The following is a 19,071-nucleotide window of genomic DNA, read 5'->3' on the forward strand; positions in this document are numbered from 1 at the left end:
CGTAGTGGATATACAAGAGTTGAACAAGCTGAGACAAAAAAATTTTGAGATCAGAGAAATGCTGAATGAGGAAGGGTTTGTGTCAGAGATTATATTTTTGGCTTTGCATAGCCTCACTGTAAATTCAATATTTCCATGAAATATTTGCCCTAGACACATCAATAAGCTTTGAAAGTACAGGTTGTTAATGAGTTGCAGCTGAATCCCAATTTTCTTTCTGTTTATTTTTTTGAGTAGTAGAAATACTCCCTGTGTCTACATAATTAGTGTTTTTTCATGTTTGTTTTCCTTCAGTAGAGTCTGCCTTTTGAGATACTCTTTTGGTTCTTTCATCATTTCACAAAAATTAAAATTATGCCCAAAATAACTCAAACTATCCTTAAGTTATATACAGAGGATTTTCAGCTCCAAAACAAGTCTTTTCAAGCTTATTCTTAAAAAAAGTCTTTCAAGTTACAAAGACTTCCACTGCCACTTTATAAGAACAGTGGGGTTTTTTCTTTATATTTTATTTTGAAAAGGATGCTGTTGAGCATGAGGAAATACCTAAATAAGCCTTTCATTTAATAGAAATACCCTGTATTTAGGCAATGTCTTTAATTTTTAAGAAATCCTAGGACTTCTAACTAAGACATTTTGACCCGCAGCATTTGCATCTTGCATTTGGTAACAAATGTTGGGAATAAACACTATGACATAATCTCTGAGCATTAGATGAATAAACATGGTTTTCTCAGGAATGTCTCCTACAGCCTACAGCAACTTAAAACACTAATTAAAGTAAGAAATGCTTGTCCGTAATTCCATAATTTAGAAATCGTTTGATAAAGCAGAAAGCATCCCATAGGAATCCATTCTGGTGAGCTGGTCCCATTACCCATGTTAGATATTTATTCCCCATTTTAGATATTTTTGAGTATTTTCTAAAGATGCAGAGTATTTCACTGCTTGCCAAGATTGCTTATAACTGAAAGGAAGAAATCAGATTTTTTAAATAAACCTTGAGTGAGAAAAGAGCAGTGATATGTAGCCATCCATAGCTATGAACTATACATTGTTTTTTACAGTGTCAACAGAGACAGACTGGAAAGAACCAATTAGAATAATTAACATTTGCACTAGTACTTCTGCCTTGCTAACAAGTCACTGACCACATTTACCACAGTTACTCTAATTAATATCCTATTCAGGAAAGATATTTATAGGTGCAGTATTTTACCTAAGCATGTAAGGGCTTCACAAGGTATCCGACAGCTGGCATTGAGTAATACATTCAAAAGCATATCCCCAGTAATCCATCTCAATTCCTTGTTTATTACCTTTGCAGCATTCTAGCACTTTTGTCAATAAGATATTGCTTCCAGCAGTTCAACTTTATTCTTACATTAATATCCCAAATTTATCATAGGGTTCTAAATTTTCTCTGGTCACCAAAATGTCCCATTGAGCCATTTAAGCTCCTGGAAACTCCGTTCTTTATTGGTAGCCTGGGAAAAATATTTTTTGCCCTCTATCCCTGAGTGTTTTGAGATTAAATTCACTAACGTTGTCAAGTTAGGTCAGCAAGGAAAGCAGAAACAAGAGAGAAAAATGTTGTTCAGGATTTGATGTTTGGCTTTGTGCTTTCTGTTCTTTTAATGGATAAAGGTTCCTTCTCCAGCAGCTTTGGTCCCAGACCAAGTGCAGGGGTTGGTGATGATGTCTCACCATCACCCAGAGGTCTTTTTTCTCAGAGAGAAATGTCTTATTCAGGCAGCAACAAGCACAGGCTGCCACAAGAGCCAAAAAGCTGTAAGAGAAGTCTGGGATCCCCTCAGAGCCCTGACTGGGAGATGGTGCAGAGCTGAGTTGCCTCTTGCTGCCTCTGAGCCAGAGAGCTGTGTGCAGGAGCATGGCAGTGACCTCCCACAGCAGCACTGACTGACCACAAACATTTCACCAAATCCATTCTTTTAATGTTAATTTAACGTTTTTTAACTTAGTCTGATATCTCCCACCTCTCTGCCTGCAAACATCCCAAGCACTGGGATGATCCCTGTGGGACTGGGCTGCAAGGGCTGCATCCTCCTCCTGTGCTGGTTTGTTTATTTTCTTTGTAGAGGTCCCAGGGAGCATAACCAGAGGCTTCTGCCAAAGCTTGCAGACACCCACTGGAGAATACAGCATGTTTAAATTGCTGGCACCACATGCTCTGGTCACCCTTGCTCGTTCTGCCAGCCTGGAGGGGAGGGAGCATCCCTTCTGACTCATGAAGGTGTTGCTGCTAGGATGTGCCCAGGAGCAGCAGTTGGGCTGCAGGAATGCTCAAAGGCTTCTCATGATAAAGAAAATCCAGATCTGAGATGCTTAATATTTATTTAGAAAGATTTTGTGATTTAAATAATCTTGGTGCTGCTGGAAAAGATTTTTGAAGCTGAGGTGAGGTTGGTTGCACACAGTGGGTAAATTAAAAATTATGCAGTGAGTTGTGAGTCACTGCATTTGTTTCTGCTGGTGTCATGTTTCCAAAAGGAGCAGAATAAGGAGGAAATGCTAATATCCCCAAAGAAGACATGTTTTTGCAATGAAGGGGCACACAGAGCTGTGCTCTCTGAAGGCCAAAGCACAGTAAGGCAATCACTTCCCTGTGGCTTTAAGACCCTCTGTTTAAAAAAAAGTATTTTAAAAAGCTGCTGTCTCTTGCTCTGTTGTCACTTGCTGATGCCAGCTGTATATTTTTGCATGTGATTTTTGGCTATTTCAGGTAACCACCTGACTTTCACACACATAATATTGTACTCCTGAATTCCACAAGAATCTCTTGGCATCTGTCAAGTCCCCTATGACTCAGTAAGCACCCACTCAATAAAAAATTTGAAATTAAAAGCATCCCACGCATGAGTTCTGGATTAAAAAAAAAAAAAAAAAAAAAAAAAAAAAAAAAAAAACCAAAAAAAAACTTTAGTGCCTTTATTTTCCTCAGAAAGTAAACAGTGGGAAAATTATCTCACTGTTGCTTTGCAAATGTATCCTCTACCATGATGATAATTTTGGGTATTACATCAGGAAGTGCTGTCTTGCAGGAGGCTTCTGGATTTGGGCTGATGGCCAGCAAGTTCCTAGTTCCCTTGCTGTTTAATCATCATTGATTTTAGTCTAGTAAACACTTCTGAATGTGCATTAGAAAGCTGAGAAGAAGACAAGGGGCATTAAGCATAATGCACCTTCTGGCAAGGAGGCAGAGGGATGCAAACTGCAGGGAGATGAGAGAGTAGCTGGAGTCTGAGTTCCTGGCATTTGGAAGTTGCTAAAATGAACCTGTTTTTTCTATGAGCAGGATATTTATGGATCCTCTTCTGCAGCACTGTCACACAGCAGGGTGTGAGAGACAAACCATGGTAGAGCTTCCCTTGGCACTTTTCTCATGTCACTGTCGGTGGACACCTGGCTTCGTGCCTCAGTTTCCCCTCTGAGGGGAACCTGGTCTAGGGGGGATTGAAATGAGATGATCTTCAGGATCCCTTCCAACCCAAACCATTATTTCCTCCTGCTGCTCCAGGGCCAGCTACCAGGTGGGTGTAAATTGATGGAGCAATTTGAAATCAGTATCTGCACTCTGTGGATCAGATCTCATTCTCTGCCCGCCATTCGTGGTGGTGAGGGGCCCTAAACATACTCATATATTTTCCTCTATGAATAATTGTTTACTGGCAATTGTTCAAAAAGCAATGGAAGCAATATCCTTATTTCAGCTTCTCTTGGAGCACGTTCAGTTCTCGCATTTCTTTGCCATCCCAGAGGCTTTCTTGCTAAAAAAAAATGTCATAGACACACTGTAGATAAGTCTGGAAGACAGTTTAAATTATTTTTCTGTATATTCTGATAGGGAAAGAGGAAAATAATGTATTTTTTGTGACAAATAACAGCTATAAAAATTCATTCGTGGTTCTTTGGCCATGAGGGCAGTTTCTTAACCAAGGGACTATAGAATCCTCTTTAAAAAGAGAACTTGATTTTAAAGGAAATCTCCTTTACCTACATGTGTAAATAAATTGAATATTGAAAGTATGAATCTTGATTAAAAAAAATCATTAAGATAATCCCTGCAGTCACTCTATGTGGATATAGTTGGAATCACGTTTTTAAAATATACTTTATTTCATGATATCTGTTTATTGACTGGAAACTTGTTTGTTTTCGAGTCCTGTTGCACTTTGAGTGCACTTTGCACTGAGCTCCGGGTTTATTGCAGAAATCCAAAGGCATCCAGAAATGATTCCTAAGTCACCTTCACCCACAGCAGTGGGTAAGAAGCACTTCAGGGGGTGATTTGGGTTCTAGGTGGACCCTTTTCCATTTTCTCTCCCCTGACTTTAGAGGTAGCATGGGGTGATTATCTGCTAGTGCAGGCTCATCAGTTAAATGCCTGATCCTGGCTGATTGGGGGCTCGGAAGTGATTAATTAAGGTGCATTGAAAACATTCCTCCCTGCCCACCCTGCTTTCTGCTGGCTTCTGGAAGCAGAGGAGGTTATAGTGGAGTAAATGAAGCAACTGAAAATAGACATTTACATCATGAGTAGCCCCCTTTGGAGGCTGGGGCTGCCATGGCAGGGAGTTTCTCACACAGAGGTGGGGTTTAGGAAGGTCAGTCAGTGTCCCCAAGAGGAAAATAGTGTACTTTTGTAACAAATAACAGCTATAAAAATTCATTGGTGGTTCTTTGGCCATGAGGGCAGTTTCTGATTAATGCCCCTTGTTTTGGCATGTTCACCTCAGACAAAAATGACCCAATAATTGGCCCCATTTCTGAGAGCTCACCTTCAGACACGCCACGGGAGAGCTGCTGCTTTCCTCCTCACGCTGTCAGCCCTCACTCTGCAGCTTCATTGCTGGTAGGGGGAACTGCTAAATGCTGCGTTAGTCGTAAAAATCTTACTTCAGACTGTAAGGACAGAACACAAAGGGATCCACTAAGATAAAGGAAAAAAAAAAATTCCTTTTTCTCTTTTGGAAACTTCTTCCAGCACTATAAAGATGATTAGTCCAATCAGCCTTGGTGTAACTTGGAGCAGCAATGCCACAGAGGACTTTGTGTCCAAGATCTTTTTAGTCTGAAAAAAGAAGTGTTTGTTCTATTCTTCATTTGGTGATTGACAGATTATCATCATTAAGGAGCATTAGGCCATAATTTATAAGAACTCTTTCTGCACCCTCTGCATCATTGAGTTTCTGTGCTGATTTTATTATTAAATCACTGCATTAGAAGACTTCTTGTTCCTATGAGTACAAAAATCTTTTTTTCCCACTTCTGAGTGAGCACAGATTTCTGCAGGATGGGACTTTTCCCTTTTAGTTAGCATAATTATGGTAATGAGCAGGACTAAAAAAGATGGAGAATTCCAGGGACACATTTGGAATGTATGTTGATGGTAAGATGTGAAATCTTACTGTTTGTGTTGGAGGAAAAAAGCAGAAAAATGCTCAAGAGAGTGTGGCTCATTTTATAATGCTGCAGTGCCAAAGTGCTCTGCAACAAGGAGTTGGAGGGGTGAAAGCCAAGTTTCCATCTTTTCCCTGCTGTACAAGTGGAAAGGGAAATTATTACCCTAGAGGGGAATTATGCATATGATGGTTGAGTTGTAGTAACAATGCTGGGATTCATAATCACTTCCCCAGAAGGTCTGCTAATCTTTTTCCCTGCAAAATGTACTCTCAGATGGGGTGGGTTAATTCATCAAAATCCTGGTTTTGTGGTGCCACACCTGACCATACATTGAATAAATTCACTTTGCTTTGGAAAGAAACACCTCCTGCCTAGAGTAATTCCAGCACTGTGCAGTAAATCCAGAGCTGAGCTTTCTCCAAGCTCTGGCTGAAGGATTTGTTTAGAAATTATTCCAACACTAGTTTGGAATTGTTTCAAGGGGTGAGATTTAGTTGCTTTGGTTGGTTGTAATTTACTTGAAACAGTAATTGGAAAACCACATTTGAGCCCGTTCTTCCTGCTCATTAAGACTTTCCTTCTCAACTTCCACTAAAGCAAATTTATCAGTGATTTTCCTTTGCCACATGAGCTTCATGGGGCTCATTGAATATCTTTTGTCATGAATGGTGTTGGCTCTGGGGAGCAACTGGAAGGAACAGACAGAGGAGAAGGGTGCTGTGGGAATGTGCACATGGAAATCATCCCTAATGCCCCCCCTAATCAGGTGAGCCTGACGGGAATGAAGCAGAGATGTTCTGATCAAATCTCATCACTGTGGCTGGGATGTCCTCTCAGTTCTTGTGCTCTTCTTGCTGTATCCTCTAGTCTCCTTTTCTGCCTCTGTTTCTGCAGTCATGCAGAGGAGCTCACAAAAGCAGGAGGTACCATTGGAAAGGAAGGGCTCTGAGCTTTTGCAAGGGCTTTGTTTGGGCTGAGTTTTACATTAACCATCATGGTGTGCAGGCTCTGCTTGCACAAAATTCCTTCCCAAGCTGGAAACCACCTGACTTGCCTGTAGCTGTCCCAAATAATTCCATACCCATGGAAGGAGCTAAAAGTGCCTGCAGAGCTCACACTACTTCAACATCAGCTTGCTGAGGTCTTTTTCCAGTGGGTGAGTCCCACAGCTGGTCTGTGCTCATTCAAATCCGTGTCTCCTGTGACTGGTGGCTGCAGCACCAGGGATTATTTGGGGCTGTCACAGGGTTCTGGATGGAGCCTTCTGCAGGGAGCAGTGAGTTAGCTGACTGCTAATCTGGCTGCATCTGTGATGTTGTTTTGGTGCTCTGCATAGCTGCAGGAGTTTATCTGGGCTTCACCAGCGTCTCCCTCCTTCCCTGGAGAAGGAAAAGCTCTGTCCCACAGCGATCCAAGGCACTTGGGGTCACCTTCCTTCACCCCCTGAAGTCTCAGCAGTTTTTCCTGCCCTGTACCTATCACCTTTAGAGGCAAATGTTACCAGGAAGGCATCAGACATTTGAGGTGAAGAAGCAGAGGAAGAGGAAGGTGATGGCAGTCATGGACATGGGACCTCACAGTGCAATGCACAGCATAATCCTGGATCTGTGCACAGAGGGAGATGGGCATATGTGCTGTGCAATGCTACATTGCCTTGGTTTTCTCTGCTGTCCACACAAACTTGAGTCTGTACATGAGGTTTCAAAGCAATGTCTTATGCCAGAGAAAGAAGCTTTCACACATTATCTCCTTACCTATGTTGCTCTGGACCAAGCTGTGTAACCAGATTTAATTTTATAGGACTGGTGCTGCTGGTAGGTGGCTTCCATAGGAAAATATTGCTGCTGATCCACAGCTGGATACTGGGATCCTTATTAAGATGATGAATTAGCTGAAAAAAATGAGGAGAAGGAGGGAGGGCAGCTGCAATTAGAACAAGTTTGAGGCTGTGAAGAACTGGCAATGATGTGTTCTGTACCTGAAATCTGGAAATGTTTAATATCAAGTCTGAGAGAAAAGGCCAGTACCAATATCTTCCCAGGAGGGAAAAAAAAAAACAAGGTCACTTGCCTTTGCTGAGGGTTTTTTTCCTAACTTTGGATGTATTGAGCTGTGTAATAACTTGCACATATCTGGAAGCAATGCAGAGCACAGCAATCAATAATACAAGCCACGATAATCAGGTGTTTCAGCCATCTGACACAAGCAGTCTCCAAAGATAATTCTCTCCCACAGGACATTGCTGAACATAACTTCAGTTTATTCCTAGCAAAAAAATAAATGCTTACCTGCTGTGCAGAGACAAACCTTGCCAGCCATTCTCTTTCTGAAAACTGGAAAGGGGTAGAGGTGCAGGGAAAACCAGTGGGGAACAACCACCAGAGCTGGTGGTGGCCGCCAGAAAACTGGAGCAATCTGTCACCCATCACCAGTGTCCTTAAAATCCGTAGAAAAACCTCAGTAAACAGGGAATTTGTTCAGCAGTGCCAGGACAGAGGAGAGCACAGAAGAGTTTGAGCTGCATTTCACCAGGGGACACAGTGAGTGTGTGTCACTGTCACCTTGGTTCTTGAGTAGGTTGAGCTGCAGCTGAGCCCAGCCTGGTCTCATAAAGCTGCTCATGAATGAGACAGCACTGGAACTTCCCCCTGCCCCTGTGTGGCATCAATCCAGATCACTGCAGCCAGCACCAATCCCAGGTATTTATTGTAGAATTACAGCAAAGTTTGGGTTGGGGGGGACCTTAAAGTCCATTGTGTTCCACCCCTGCTATGGGCAGGGACAGCTTCCACTACCCCAGGTGGCTCCAAGCCCCATCCAACCTGGCCTGGAACTCTTCCAGGGATGGGGCAGCCACAGCTTCTCTGAGCACCCTGAGCCAGGGCCTCACCATTCCCTCAGGGAAGAATTTGTTCTTAATACCCAAAACTGCTCTCAGTTGTAAGCCTTTAGCACAGCAGTTACATGGCTCTGGTTAGGGTGGCTGGTTTTTTCTTATCCCATGAGCTGGATCTTACTGCTACCAGCCTTGCAATTAAAACAAAACAAATTAAAACAAAACAAAAGTAAAATTAAAGTAACCCAAATTGTTAAAAAGTAAAACAAACGCAAGCCACTTGTGTGGCCACATTGCCAGCCAAAAGGCAGAGAGAGGAGCTTTGGTGATCAGACACCATCAGTGCTGAGCTCTTCCCCTTACAGTAATACCATCATTCGTAATTGTCTGTAAAAATGAGATGCTTCTCAAGCTACTAAAATCCAAAATTCCTTCCTCATTCAGCATCAACAAAAAGACATTTATGTTATTCAGGATTGCTATCCCCTTTCAACCCAGAGCAGTCAGCAATAGCACATAAACTTTTATGTCTGTCCAGTACAAGGCACTGCATAAAAAGAGAGAGGGCATAAGTGACATAATTGATGTGAAAGTTTTTGCCATGCCCTCCCAAAAAGCAGAAAACTTCACTGCAGGTGGTGGAGGAGGAACTCTGTGCCTCCTGGGAGCTCCCACAAACCAGGCTGGTGCCTGCACTATAAAATCATTCACTCTGCCGAGGAGTCTATTAGTAAAAAGGAGAGAAACAATGATTTTCAGATGGCAGAGTATAAAATAATCAATACTACTCCTTATTCACAAGCAGAAGAGTGGCAGATAAGGATATATACCAGTCACAGACACAGTGTTTAATAAAACATCTTGGTCTTTGTCACTCTAGGCAGTTTTCTGCTACATTTTATAGGTCACAGTCCATGAAATTTCATAGGAACTTTCATATCTATTCTCTGTAGCAGAATATGACATTTATTTGTTATTAAACTATATAATTTAGGGAGGATGAAGATACTTTATCCAAAACAACATGTGAAGTAGTCTTTCCAACAATGATTTCTCTCTAATGTATCTGTATTTTGGGACCTCTATATAATCCTGCAAGCTTCTTATATTTTTTTTTTCCTAATGGGAAATAATAGAGGAATATCATTTTATAGTGATTGTATGATAACTGGCCAAGATATTTGTTAAACTCAGGGTACAACCTTTGCTTGTTTTTTCACCTGTTGAGCCAGACTGTTGCCACAAAAAACTGTCAGCTTTAATCATGAGAAACATGAGCAGTGGAGAGTTAATGGTGGTAAGTCAGTGCTAAGCACTGATCCACTCCCAAGTACCTGGAAGTCAAGAGAGGATTTGTGCTGGGCACAGCTTTTATTGCTTCTGGCAGATGCAGGAGGAGGAAAGATGAGTGGAGTGGAGGTTGAGAAGGATCAAAGATAGAGAAGAAAGCATGGGGAAATGCCTCTTTCTCTCCAATCCAGTGGGTTTCTAAGAGGGTACACCAGCTTTGATCAAGCAAATGTGTCCTTGATGCTTTAGTTGTAGTACATTGTCCCATAGGTACAATGATACCTCTCTTGGGGTGTGTAGGACCTGCTGGCTGTCAGCTAAACTTCCCTTATGTATGTTTTTTATATGTAAAAATCTTTTGGACCACACTTGGGAGACAGAGGGTGAAGGAGAGAAAGAGAAGAGCAGAGTGGGATTCTGGATCTGTGTCATTACAACAGAACAGGGTTGTGAGTCATGGAAATTATTAGTTTGCCACAGCTTCAGTGGTGACTTGAAAAGTCCCTTTTTATCCCTAGGTCCATGTTACTGGAAAAATATTTCCCCATTTCAGCTGGGAGGGGACAGCACTGCATGTCCATGGAGCTGGTCATTCTTGCAGCTGGCTGGGGCACAGAGCAGCTTGCCTGACCTGCAACTTTTCTTAATAAAACCAGAGAAGACACTGCTATGTGAAAGCCCTCAGGGCTTGTAACCTTACTGAGATAATCTGTTTTGGGAAAAAAAAAAAAAAACTGTAGAGATTTTTTTAGCAGCCCAAACCGTGTGAGGGTGTGTAGATAGCTGTAATAATTCCTGCTCGCTCAAATCGCAGAGCACACTGCTATCAAAATTTAATCTGGGCTTTTTGGTGCATAATCATATTTCACTCATTTCCCTCCATACTTCTGCTTGAGATAAATGAACCCCTTCTGTGCCACCACCAACCCAGAATTCATAGGCCAATATTTTAAACCTAGGGCCAGCAAATGTGGGGAGTGGCATTTTATGACTCATCTCAGTAACATTTCCAGCATCTGTCTCTCAAATTCGCTTACAGCCTTGAGTTCAAATGAGATGACAGCGGTCACTTTATCAACCAGCATCACCTTTGTTCATGAGACACCAGGATCTGGCAAGAACAATCTCAACTTGGCAGGGAACTACCTGGGAATGGCACTTCTTGGAACGGGAGAACCTCTGGCAGGTGACCAGTGCTGCTGCTGGGCTGTGTGATGTCTCTGATTTTCATCCCTCCACATTCAGGCCTTTGGCAGCAGTTCATAGAAATCTGTCTGGGTTAGATCTCCATTCCCTTGGAGAGACACGGATTCCTCACCTGGGGCTGGAGGTGCTCTCGCAGTGGGAGGAAGAGGAAGTAGACAGATGGGGTTTCAATTTTGCATCTGGATTGGAAAGCGTGCTAGATGTATATCCAAATACATGTGGTTTTCCTAGATTTTCTTGGTCTTCTCTTGATCTTTTTATGCTTCTACCCAAGTGCATTCCCCTTTCCTATAAAATCCCCAAAACAGTTGTCAGTCATGGAGGTGCTTGTTTTACTTCAAATCATGGTGATTTCAGTCAATTTTTTGCCAAAAGGTATTCTTCAAACCATCTTTTTCTCAGAACAAAACAGTTTACCTCAGTCCTTGCAAACTTCGACAATCACCCTGAATCTTGGGAAAATAATACCTTACATTTGATGTGGTTTTGATTATAGATGTACCTGTGCAATTCCCTATCCACACTGTTTCTTACACACCCTTTCTAAGCAATTATACCCTAAGTGCAGCTAAATCCCTCATCTTAATAAAAGTTAGAACTTCATGTGTCAGAGGTGGAATATATTTTGGTACAGTTCTCCTCTGTGTGAGTGTATCTGTACAGATACTAATCACACATTCTTTACAGGGATTTGCTATGAATGAGCAGGTATATTATTATATTATAAAGGCAGGCAGTGAATATTACAGTGAATAGTTTCCTGTTAACACAGAGCATCACTGCCTCTCTGTGAGTGGAGAATGACTTAGCTTAAAGGAACATCTTTCATCTGTGTAAATGGTTTACTGGGGGGCATTGCAGATAGTTCTAAATAGAATTTTTTTTTCTTCTGCAGAAACTGAGCTACAAGGATAACACAAGTAATTGCATTCTCTAGTGCCTCCCAGTGCTATCCATGTTATCTTCAATGGGAAAAAATCAGCTATTGGCAGCCTGGTGAATTTAGTAATTGTAACTAATAGGGTTGTTTCTTTCTGCCTGTCTTTCAGGATGGAATGGGGAACCTGAGGATCACAGAAAAGGGTCTGAAGCTTGAAGGAGATTCAGAATTCTTGAAACCTCTCTACGCCAAAGAAATCCGATCAAGACCAGTAAGTTTTTGGGAAAGGAATAAGTTTGTTTCTGTAGCCCTTCCAGAAAGGAATCATGAAGTGGCAGGGTGATGTGGCTACTGGATAAATTACTTTGGCCACTGGCCTTTCTATGCAGATGCAGTTTGAGGAGTAAGGCTTTGAGGGCTTTGTCCAGACACTGCATCCTCTGGCCAAAGTGGATAGCCATGGCTCTGGTTTGTGTAAGCCACAGCTAAAAACTCTTCCAGGACCTCTGAAGTTTCTGTCTTTGCTTTTGAGGTAAATCGTAAACCACCCTCAGCTGGAGGAGCTGTTATTTCTGAGGCAGAGGGATGGCTGGCAGTTCTCACTTTTAACCAGTTACAGCTTATCTGGATAGCAGAGAGGTGGTGCCTTGGCACAAGGGCCTGATCTGTTGTTCATTAGCACAATGAATATTATGTCTTCAATCCTATTTCATGTTGGTTTAAAAATATGTGTAGTTAAAATTCAATGCTGCTAAGGGTGACTGCATGACAAAAGGGGCAAGAATGTTAACTACTGGAAATGAGGAAGAACCCCAGTGTGATTGAAATAGCATTTTCATTGCAGCACTTTGTTGGCTGTTGGTGACTTTTGGTCTTTCTAATGCAATCCTGTATGTCCTCAGCAGCTTTAAAATAACTGAAACAATTACAGAGTTTCCAGGATCTGTGTCAGAAGATATAATCTTTCTTGTTTCCTGATCTAAAGTGTTAATTTGAGTCAGATACCAGCCTTCCCTTTTGATAACAATGGCAGATAGCTACTTAAATAAACTTAACATCCTTTTATCTCAGCATTTTAGTTTTCTTGTAGAAATTGGAACTTGGAGCATAATGAACAAAACAGCCAGTACCATAACCCATTTAATTATTGAAGGTTGTAACCTCTGTAAGATGACTAGGAATTCATTTGAACAAGCATAATCATTCAGGAAGAAAACTTAATAAGAAAACCTTCATATCTATAAATGCTTTCAGCCCTGAATTAAAACAGAACCTGTAAAACCTTACATGTCACTCACCTTTTAATATAAAATATGTGGGAACCAGGTGCAGCAGTTGGTTTGATAAATAGACTGACAAATCACTACCTACATTTCTTTTTCTCTAGTTACATTGATGGAAATAATATTGGATTGCTAAGAGAAGTGAGAACTACTTCTTGCTACTGGGGAGTTTACTGTTTTCATGTTATCATATTGATCTACATTTTAATACATCAGGGGGTGCAAAAGGTGTCCCTTTCCTGGGGCTGTGGAAGTAATTTCCACACACCACTGACAGATTACTGAGTGCAAGGAACAAGAAGTGTAAGGTAAGGCCTGTGTGTGTTCCTGGCTTTATCTTCCAGCCAGGATTATTTTTGCTGTAGCTGCCAGCCAGAAGCTCTGATCTGCAGTCTGGGGAGCTGGAGCACCCCTGCTGCCATCAGCAGATGAGTCCTGGAAATTGTGTTAATCACACAGTTACACAGACCATGCACACTGTTCCTCTGACTTTGGGAATCAACTGGAATAACCTGTGCTGGCTTTTAGGTTGCTTGTGTAACCCTGGAATTATTTTTGGGCAGGGGGCAACAGCAGAGATCTTAGTGCATTCAGACAACTTCTGCTTTCCTGTGCTGTGTGTGAATTTGGCCTCTTGAAAGCAAATGAAAGGATTCACTCAACCAAAGGTTTATAGTTACAGAATATTTGAAAATATTGTTAAATAATCAACACTCAGTCTTTTTAAAGAACAGTAATATGATCCAAGTTGTCTTGGAGGGAAGCATGGTAGCAGTTCCTGAACCTGATGAATATTGTTAAAATGAAGTGCCAAACTCAGAGCTCAGTAACAGATGAACATCCACACTAATTCTGGAGTGAACTTCCCTGGGTTTTCAGAAGTGCATAATGAAGCTTTAAATATGTGAAGAGTAACAGAAACAAATATGACAAATAACATAGTAAAGAGCATCCCAGAAATAATCTAGCATATACAATTTTTCATATGTTTAATTAAACAACCTAAGAGTTGTGTACAGTAATAAATAATGGTTTCATATAAACTCCAAAGACTTTTAGATGCTGATTGTTTATACAAGAATTTAATTTTTTTTTAATAAATTTAACAAATTTAACTTCAGTGTTGTTCTGTGTAGTGGGTGAAGGAGCATTGCTGCTGCCTGGAAAGGACAGGGAAAATCAGTTTTCCTGTAAGTGGCTGCAGTCCCATGAGCTCTGTGCCCTGGGTTTTCCCACTCGTGAGTCTCTGTGGTGCTGCTCCCCCATGTGCTGCAGGGCTGCACACAGAGCTGGGAAACCCCTGCCAAAATACCTCCAAAATGGGAATTGTGATAATTCTTGAAAGCCTGAATTTCTCACTGGTGCCTCTTCTTCTCTGCTGCATCTATTGAATCCCAGGAAGTTGGTAATTTAAATTACACACAGGCTTGCTTTCCTAGGAGCTCTGCCTTCTGTTTTAATGATAATTTTGGATTTCCACTTAAAAGTGGATTTCTTTTTCAAATTGATTTGGCTGGAAGGGAAGATGAAGTGTTAGAGAGGAGGGAAAGCCCTCCAATATTATCCCTAAAGAATGCTGTGTGGGCACCTCTGAACTTCTGGAGAGTTTAAAGAGCCCTGCTAGGTCCTGCTCCCTTCATCACCTTAACAGACAGCGGAGCTGCACTGAGATGTGCTTCTCACTCCAACTGAAATTCCAAATTTTAGCAGGATTGGATGGATGTGGTTTGGCCCCAGGCACAGTAATCACTGACATGAACTGACTTCTTAAACCTGCTTCCAGCCAGTTTCTTTCTTCATCTTACACCCCCAAGATTTGCTTTCTTTTTCCCTCACCCACTCAAGAATGACCCCCCCCCAAATCTTTTCTGCTTTTATACAGAGAAGAGGGTCTCTGTCACTGCTGTTTTTCATCCTAGTCCTGATTCCGTAGTACTGGATTCGTAGTATGGATTTAAAACCTGCTTTCAAGCACCAGAGCTTGCAAAAAAAAAAGTAACCTTGCCATTTTACAAGCCTAAAGTTTATCTGGAGGTTAACAAGTGGGTGGTAGCAGTGTTTGCACCCTTATAGCCTTTTAAAGAAAGGAGATGGATGTGTTCCCTTTTCCCAGAGTGTTCAGAGCATCCTGAACCCCCAGCTGAACATATTGCACACTGAGCCGTGTTTTTTCCTTGCAATGAACATGAGCATCTTGCTGCCTTTAATTAAGAAGATAGCTGGACCATGAAGTATTGCCTGTGTAAATAAAAGTGATTTGTACTTAGTCAAGGAGCTGCATTAGGAATTCTCACATTTCTTTACTTGCAGATAAATTATGAAGATTATTAAAAATTGGAAGGGTCATCCATAAACCCATCTGTAGCTCAGCTGTACTGTCACTCTCAAAGTGTAGCTGTCTTTCTAACTGTTGTAATTTATTGTGGACTATCGTGTGAACCATCTGCTTGCTTATAAATCAGACCAACTTTGACTGAAAGTTGTACACAGCAGTAGAAATCGTTAATTTTATGTCCTGGAAAGTAGTGGCAACAGTTTAGGGGACTTCAGTCTTCATTGCCTTAATTGGAATAGAAATTTAAAACTGGAAATTTTCCTGCCTGTGTTGAGATGAGCTGCTGAGAAGCAAGTTGCTTGCAATTTAGAGTTAGCCCAGATTTAGCTTTCTTAGTGCAGCTGGGGTGTTTTGAAGCCTGGCACATCCAGGTCTGTAAGGAACTTGAAAGGGGCAAGACACAGAAGAAGCTGTGTGCATTTTCCATCCAGATAACAACAGAAATAAAATCCTGTGCTGTGATTGCACAGGAAAATCCAGTGAATTACTTCTCTCGGGAGCTGTCTGACAACCAATGAGATGATAATCTCAGTTTGAGGAAGCAGAGAAAAACATTGCCATGATAGGATTAGGATGGGTTTGCCCTTTCAATGTTCGTTCCAAGTGCATAGATAGGGAAAAAAAAATAAACTCAGTTTGCAAATGTTTACATCTGGGCTTTATTTTTCTTACACTGAACACTTTTAAAGACAAGAATATGGATTTGCCTGAGAACTTTGACTTTGCTTCAGCAAAAAGCACTTGACCTCCCTTAAGCTATATTTCAGACTCTCCCATTGATGGGTCTGAGAACACAGAATTAAATGTGGGTACCAAACCTTCTACCTGGGGGTAGAAAGCTCTGCTGTTACACAGATACAAGGGATGGCAAAATTCTCTGAACAGATTTTGAGGAGATTATCAAGTGTCTTTATAAAGAGATCTTAGTGTAGGTAGCTGGTTTCATGCTGAAGGTCTGCTTCTGGTTATTTTTAATCATCTTAAAAAAAAAAAGAGTTTAAAAGAAAAACCCGATACATCAAAGGAAAAAAGAGGCAAATGACTGCATCTTTTTGCTACATTCCTTTTATGGGGGGTGTTAGAGGTCCCTGTCCTACTCAGTGTGGCAAGGAGTGTCTCTCTGCGGGCACTGTGCTTGCTCAGATTGTTGGAGCAAATGTGTCCTCATCTGAAGCCGTGCAAAAAAAACCTGGTGACTCCAGTGGAAGGAGGGCTGGGGCTCTCACTAACACTTGGCTGGGATTCTGTTTTGGCCTGAAAAATTCAGAGTTGTGAATTGGGGCTGATAACTGCTATTCCCTTTACTGGTGTTTAGTAAGTTCTTAACAGAATAAAAGCTAGACCAGAGAGTACCTAAAATATGTTTCTCTGTTCTTTGCATTCTCTCCAGCCAGTATTCAAATGATAGAAATTTTAAAGGAAGCTTTTAAGAATGATAAATAATTATTTTGCCAATGTACTCATCTCACTATGTTCAGTTCTGGAATAAGAGTGCTATAATTTAAAAGCACAGAAGCACTTCTGTAATGGCTGTGTTCTTTGGTGTTATTTGCTCTGTAGGTCTGCCTGCCTCCAAGCTAAAAATACTGACTGCAAAACAATAAACCATGTATTTGGATTAAACAGTGACATGTGCCCACAGTGGGGCATACCTGCCTCATAGCCATAAATACATATTTATAAGCAATATAACATACTAATTTGGATAAAAAGAGAATGCAGATGGCAAGATAATTGCAACTTTGTATGAGGCTCAAACTGTGTGGTAGAAATGGAGCTTTTAGATAGATAGCATGAAAGAAGGTTGCTATTTTTTGGGGGAGAAGACAAAATAGTTCCTTTTCTTCCTTTGTCAAAGTTCACAGAGAAATAAAAGGACATGGATTTAGTTCCTGGTGATTTGGTCTAGGAAAGTGCTTAAGGGTTTCAGCATGTTCACTGAAACCTCCACAGGGTGGGAATGAGGAAATGCAGTTTGTCTCACCGTGCTGCCATCACTGCTGTCCCTGCCTGCTCCCTCCACCTCTGCAGCCCCTGCTCCTCCAGCATCTCACTGTTCCCTCAGGACTGGTCCTTCGAGGCAGAGAGGAGTCCTCTTTTCAGGCTGTGATTCATCCCAGCCTCTGAGAGCTCCTGGCAGCTCTGGGGGTGTTGATCTCCTGGCATTGGCCTCAGCTGCCACCGGAGCTTCAGGAAGAGAAGTCTCCCACTGCCCAAGAGTGACTTCTGCAGCACCTCCTCTGACTGCACCTTCACAGCTTGGTGCCCTTTGCTGAGTTTTGGTTCAGAAGGTGGCAAATCAAACAAGGTTGCTGTGGATGGCACAGCCAAGACAAAGAAGCTTCTTGCAGCCATGCCTGGCCATCCCTGCAGGGTTTGTTCATCGTTCCCTGTGGCACAATCTGGCACTGGGTTAGATCCCAACGTGCTTTGGCTGGAGCTGTCTCTCAGCTGGGTCAGTTTGAGTCTTGCTTGCCCCACAGAGATCAGCAGAGAGCAGAACTGGCAGCCTGCAGGGGATGCAGTGAAAGAAGAAGCTGTAAAAGGGATCATTTTGGCAGAAATACCCTCACCTGATGTACAGATATTTCTGCCATCACCATCCAAAGCAGATTTGTGTGTGTGGACAGCAGTAGGCTGTGAGTGCCCAGTGGGATTTATAAAACTGATATGCTGTCCAATAATAAATTTTATTCTGTAGCAATGAAATCCAGAGAGCCTACTTCAGTCTGAACCTTGGCTGCCCCAGCGCTCTGGGGGCAGTTAGTGGCTCTGTGATATTTCCAGTGTGCTGAAGAGGTGAAAGTTAAGTAAATTTTACAGCAACTATGAAAATATTTCCCTTTACCTTCATAGTAAAATTGGTCAGAAGTCTCTCAGCTTTGAATTTTGCAGGGAATTGAATTTTGTAGGCTGGCTGAAGGACTATGACAAATAGCATCAGAATTAAATCCTGCTATGCCTGTTCCTGGTTGTTTCTGTAAGAAGCTGGTGTTGTGTGCCCCACATTGAGAGCACAACAGGGAACTGAAGCATCCCACCAGCTTCCAAATCAGAGCATCCCAAAGATGTGCAAGGAAGGAAGCTCTGATGTAAACAAACTTTCAGAAATAACTCCACAAGTTGCATTTCAAAGCAAAATCTCGTGGAGACTGCCTATGGCATTTTAAAAAGGATTTTATTAGATCTTGCTAACTTGTCATAAGATCTCTTAAATGGAAGGGTAATGGCTCATAACATTTGTAAGCTTTTTAATTTCATGCAATATGAGCAGAGTAATCAACACCTACTAGAGCCAATCAGCTGTGCCCAGTGGGCTACCTACCTCAGCTTTTGTCTGTATTTGCATTTTGGGTACACCTCTGAGCTAACCCTGGGAACCACATGTTTGAGGTTCCTTGCCCTGACATCAGTGGAGGGTTTGTGCCCAGAAAATGTGATATGACCATTGCAGAAGTGTCTGACCCCATAAGGTGCATAAGCACTTTATACTCAGTGTTTTTCACCTTCTTGTGAGGGAGTTTGGTGTTGATGTGGACAAGTTAACAGCTGTGGGGCTACACATGAAGGAGACAGAGAATTTCCCAAATAATCTCTCAATGTATTTTGCTTTTTCCTTTTGACAAGTAAAATTTCTCGCTTGAGCTGCTTGTGTGAGGGGAGAGAAGCTGTTCAGATCATGAGTTTTTTTTGCTGCTCTGATCCAATTCCCACCTCCTCTTCATTCTAAACATTTGCAGCTGGACCCTGTGGCAGCAAAAATGAGTGATGGGCATCCCAGCTCAAAGTGAGCTCTGTGGGCTCTCAGCTTTTCCAT

General features: G+C 41.8%; 1 protein-coding gene across 12 annotated transcripts in view; it reads left to right on the forward strand.

Annotated features, from left to right (window-relative positions):
* The window catches only part of SGCD (sarcoglycan delta), a 308,895-nt gene that overhangs the window by 220,311 nt on the left and 69,513 nt on the right, over window positions 1-19,071 (forward strand). For all 12 annotated transcript variants that reach the window (XM_072935307.1, XM_072935308.1, XM_002198133.7 and 9 more), the window contains one exon: window positions 11,806-11,907. In XM_072935307.1, the coding sequence (XP_072791408.1) occupies window positions 11,806-11,907 (102 nt within the window). The remainder of the gene's footprint in view (window positions 1-11,805; window positions 11,908-19,071) is intronic.

Source organism: Taeniopygia guttata, chromosome 13 (genome assembly GCF_048771995.1).
Source record: "Taeniopygia guttata chromosome 13, bTaeGut7.mat, whole genome shotgun sequence".
NCBI lineage: Eukaryota > Metazoa > Chordata > Aves > Passeriformes > Estrildidae > Taeniopygia > Taeniopygia guttata.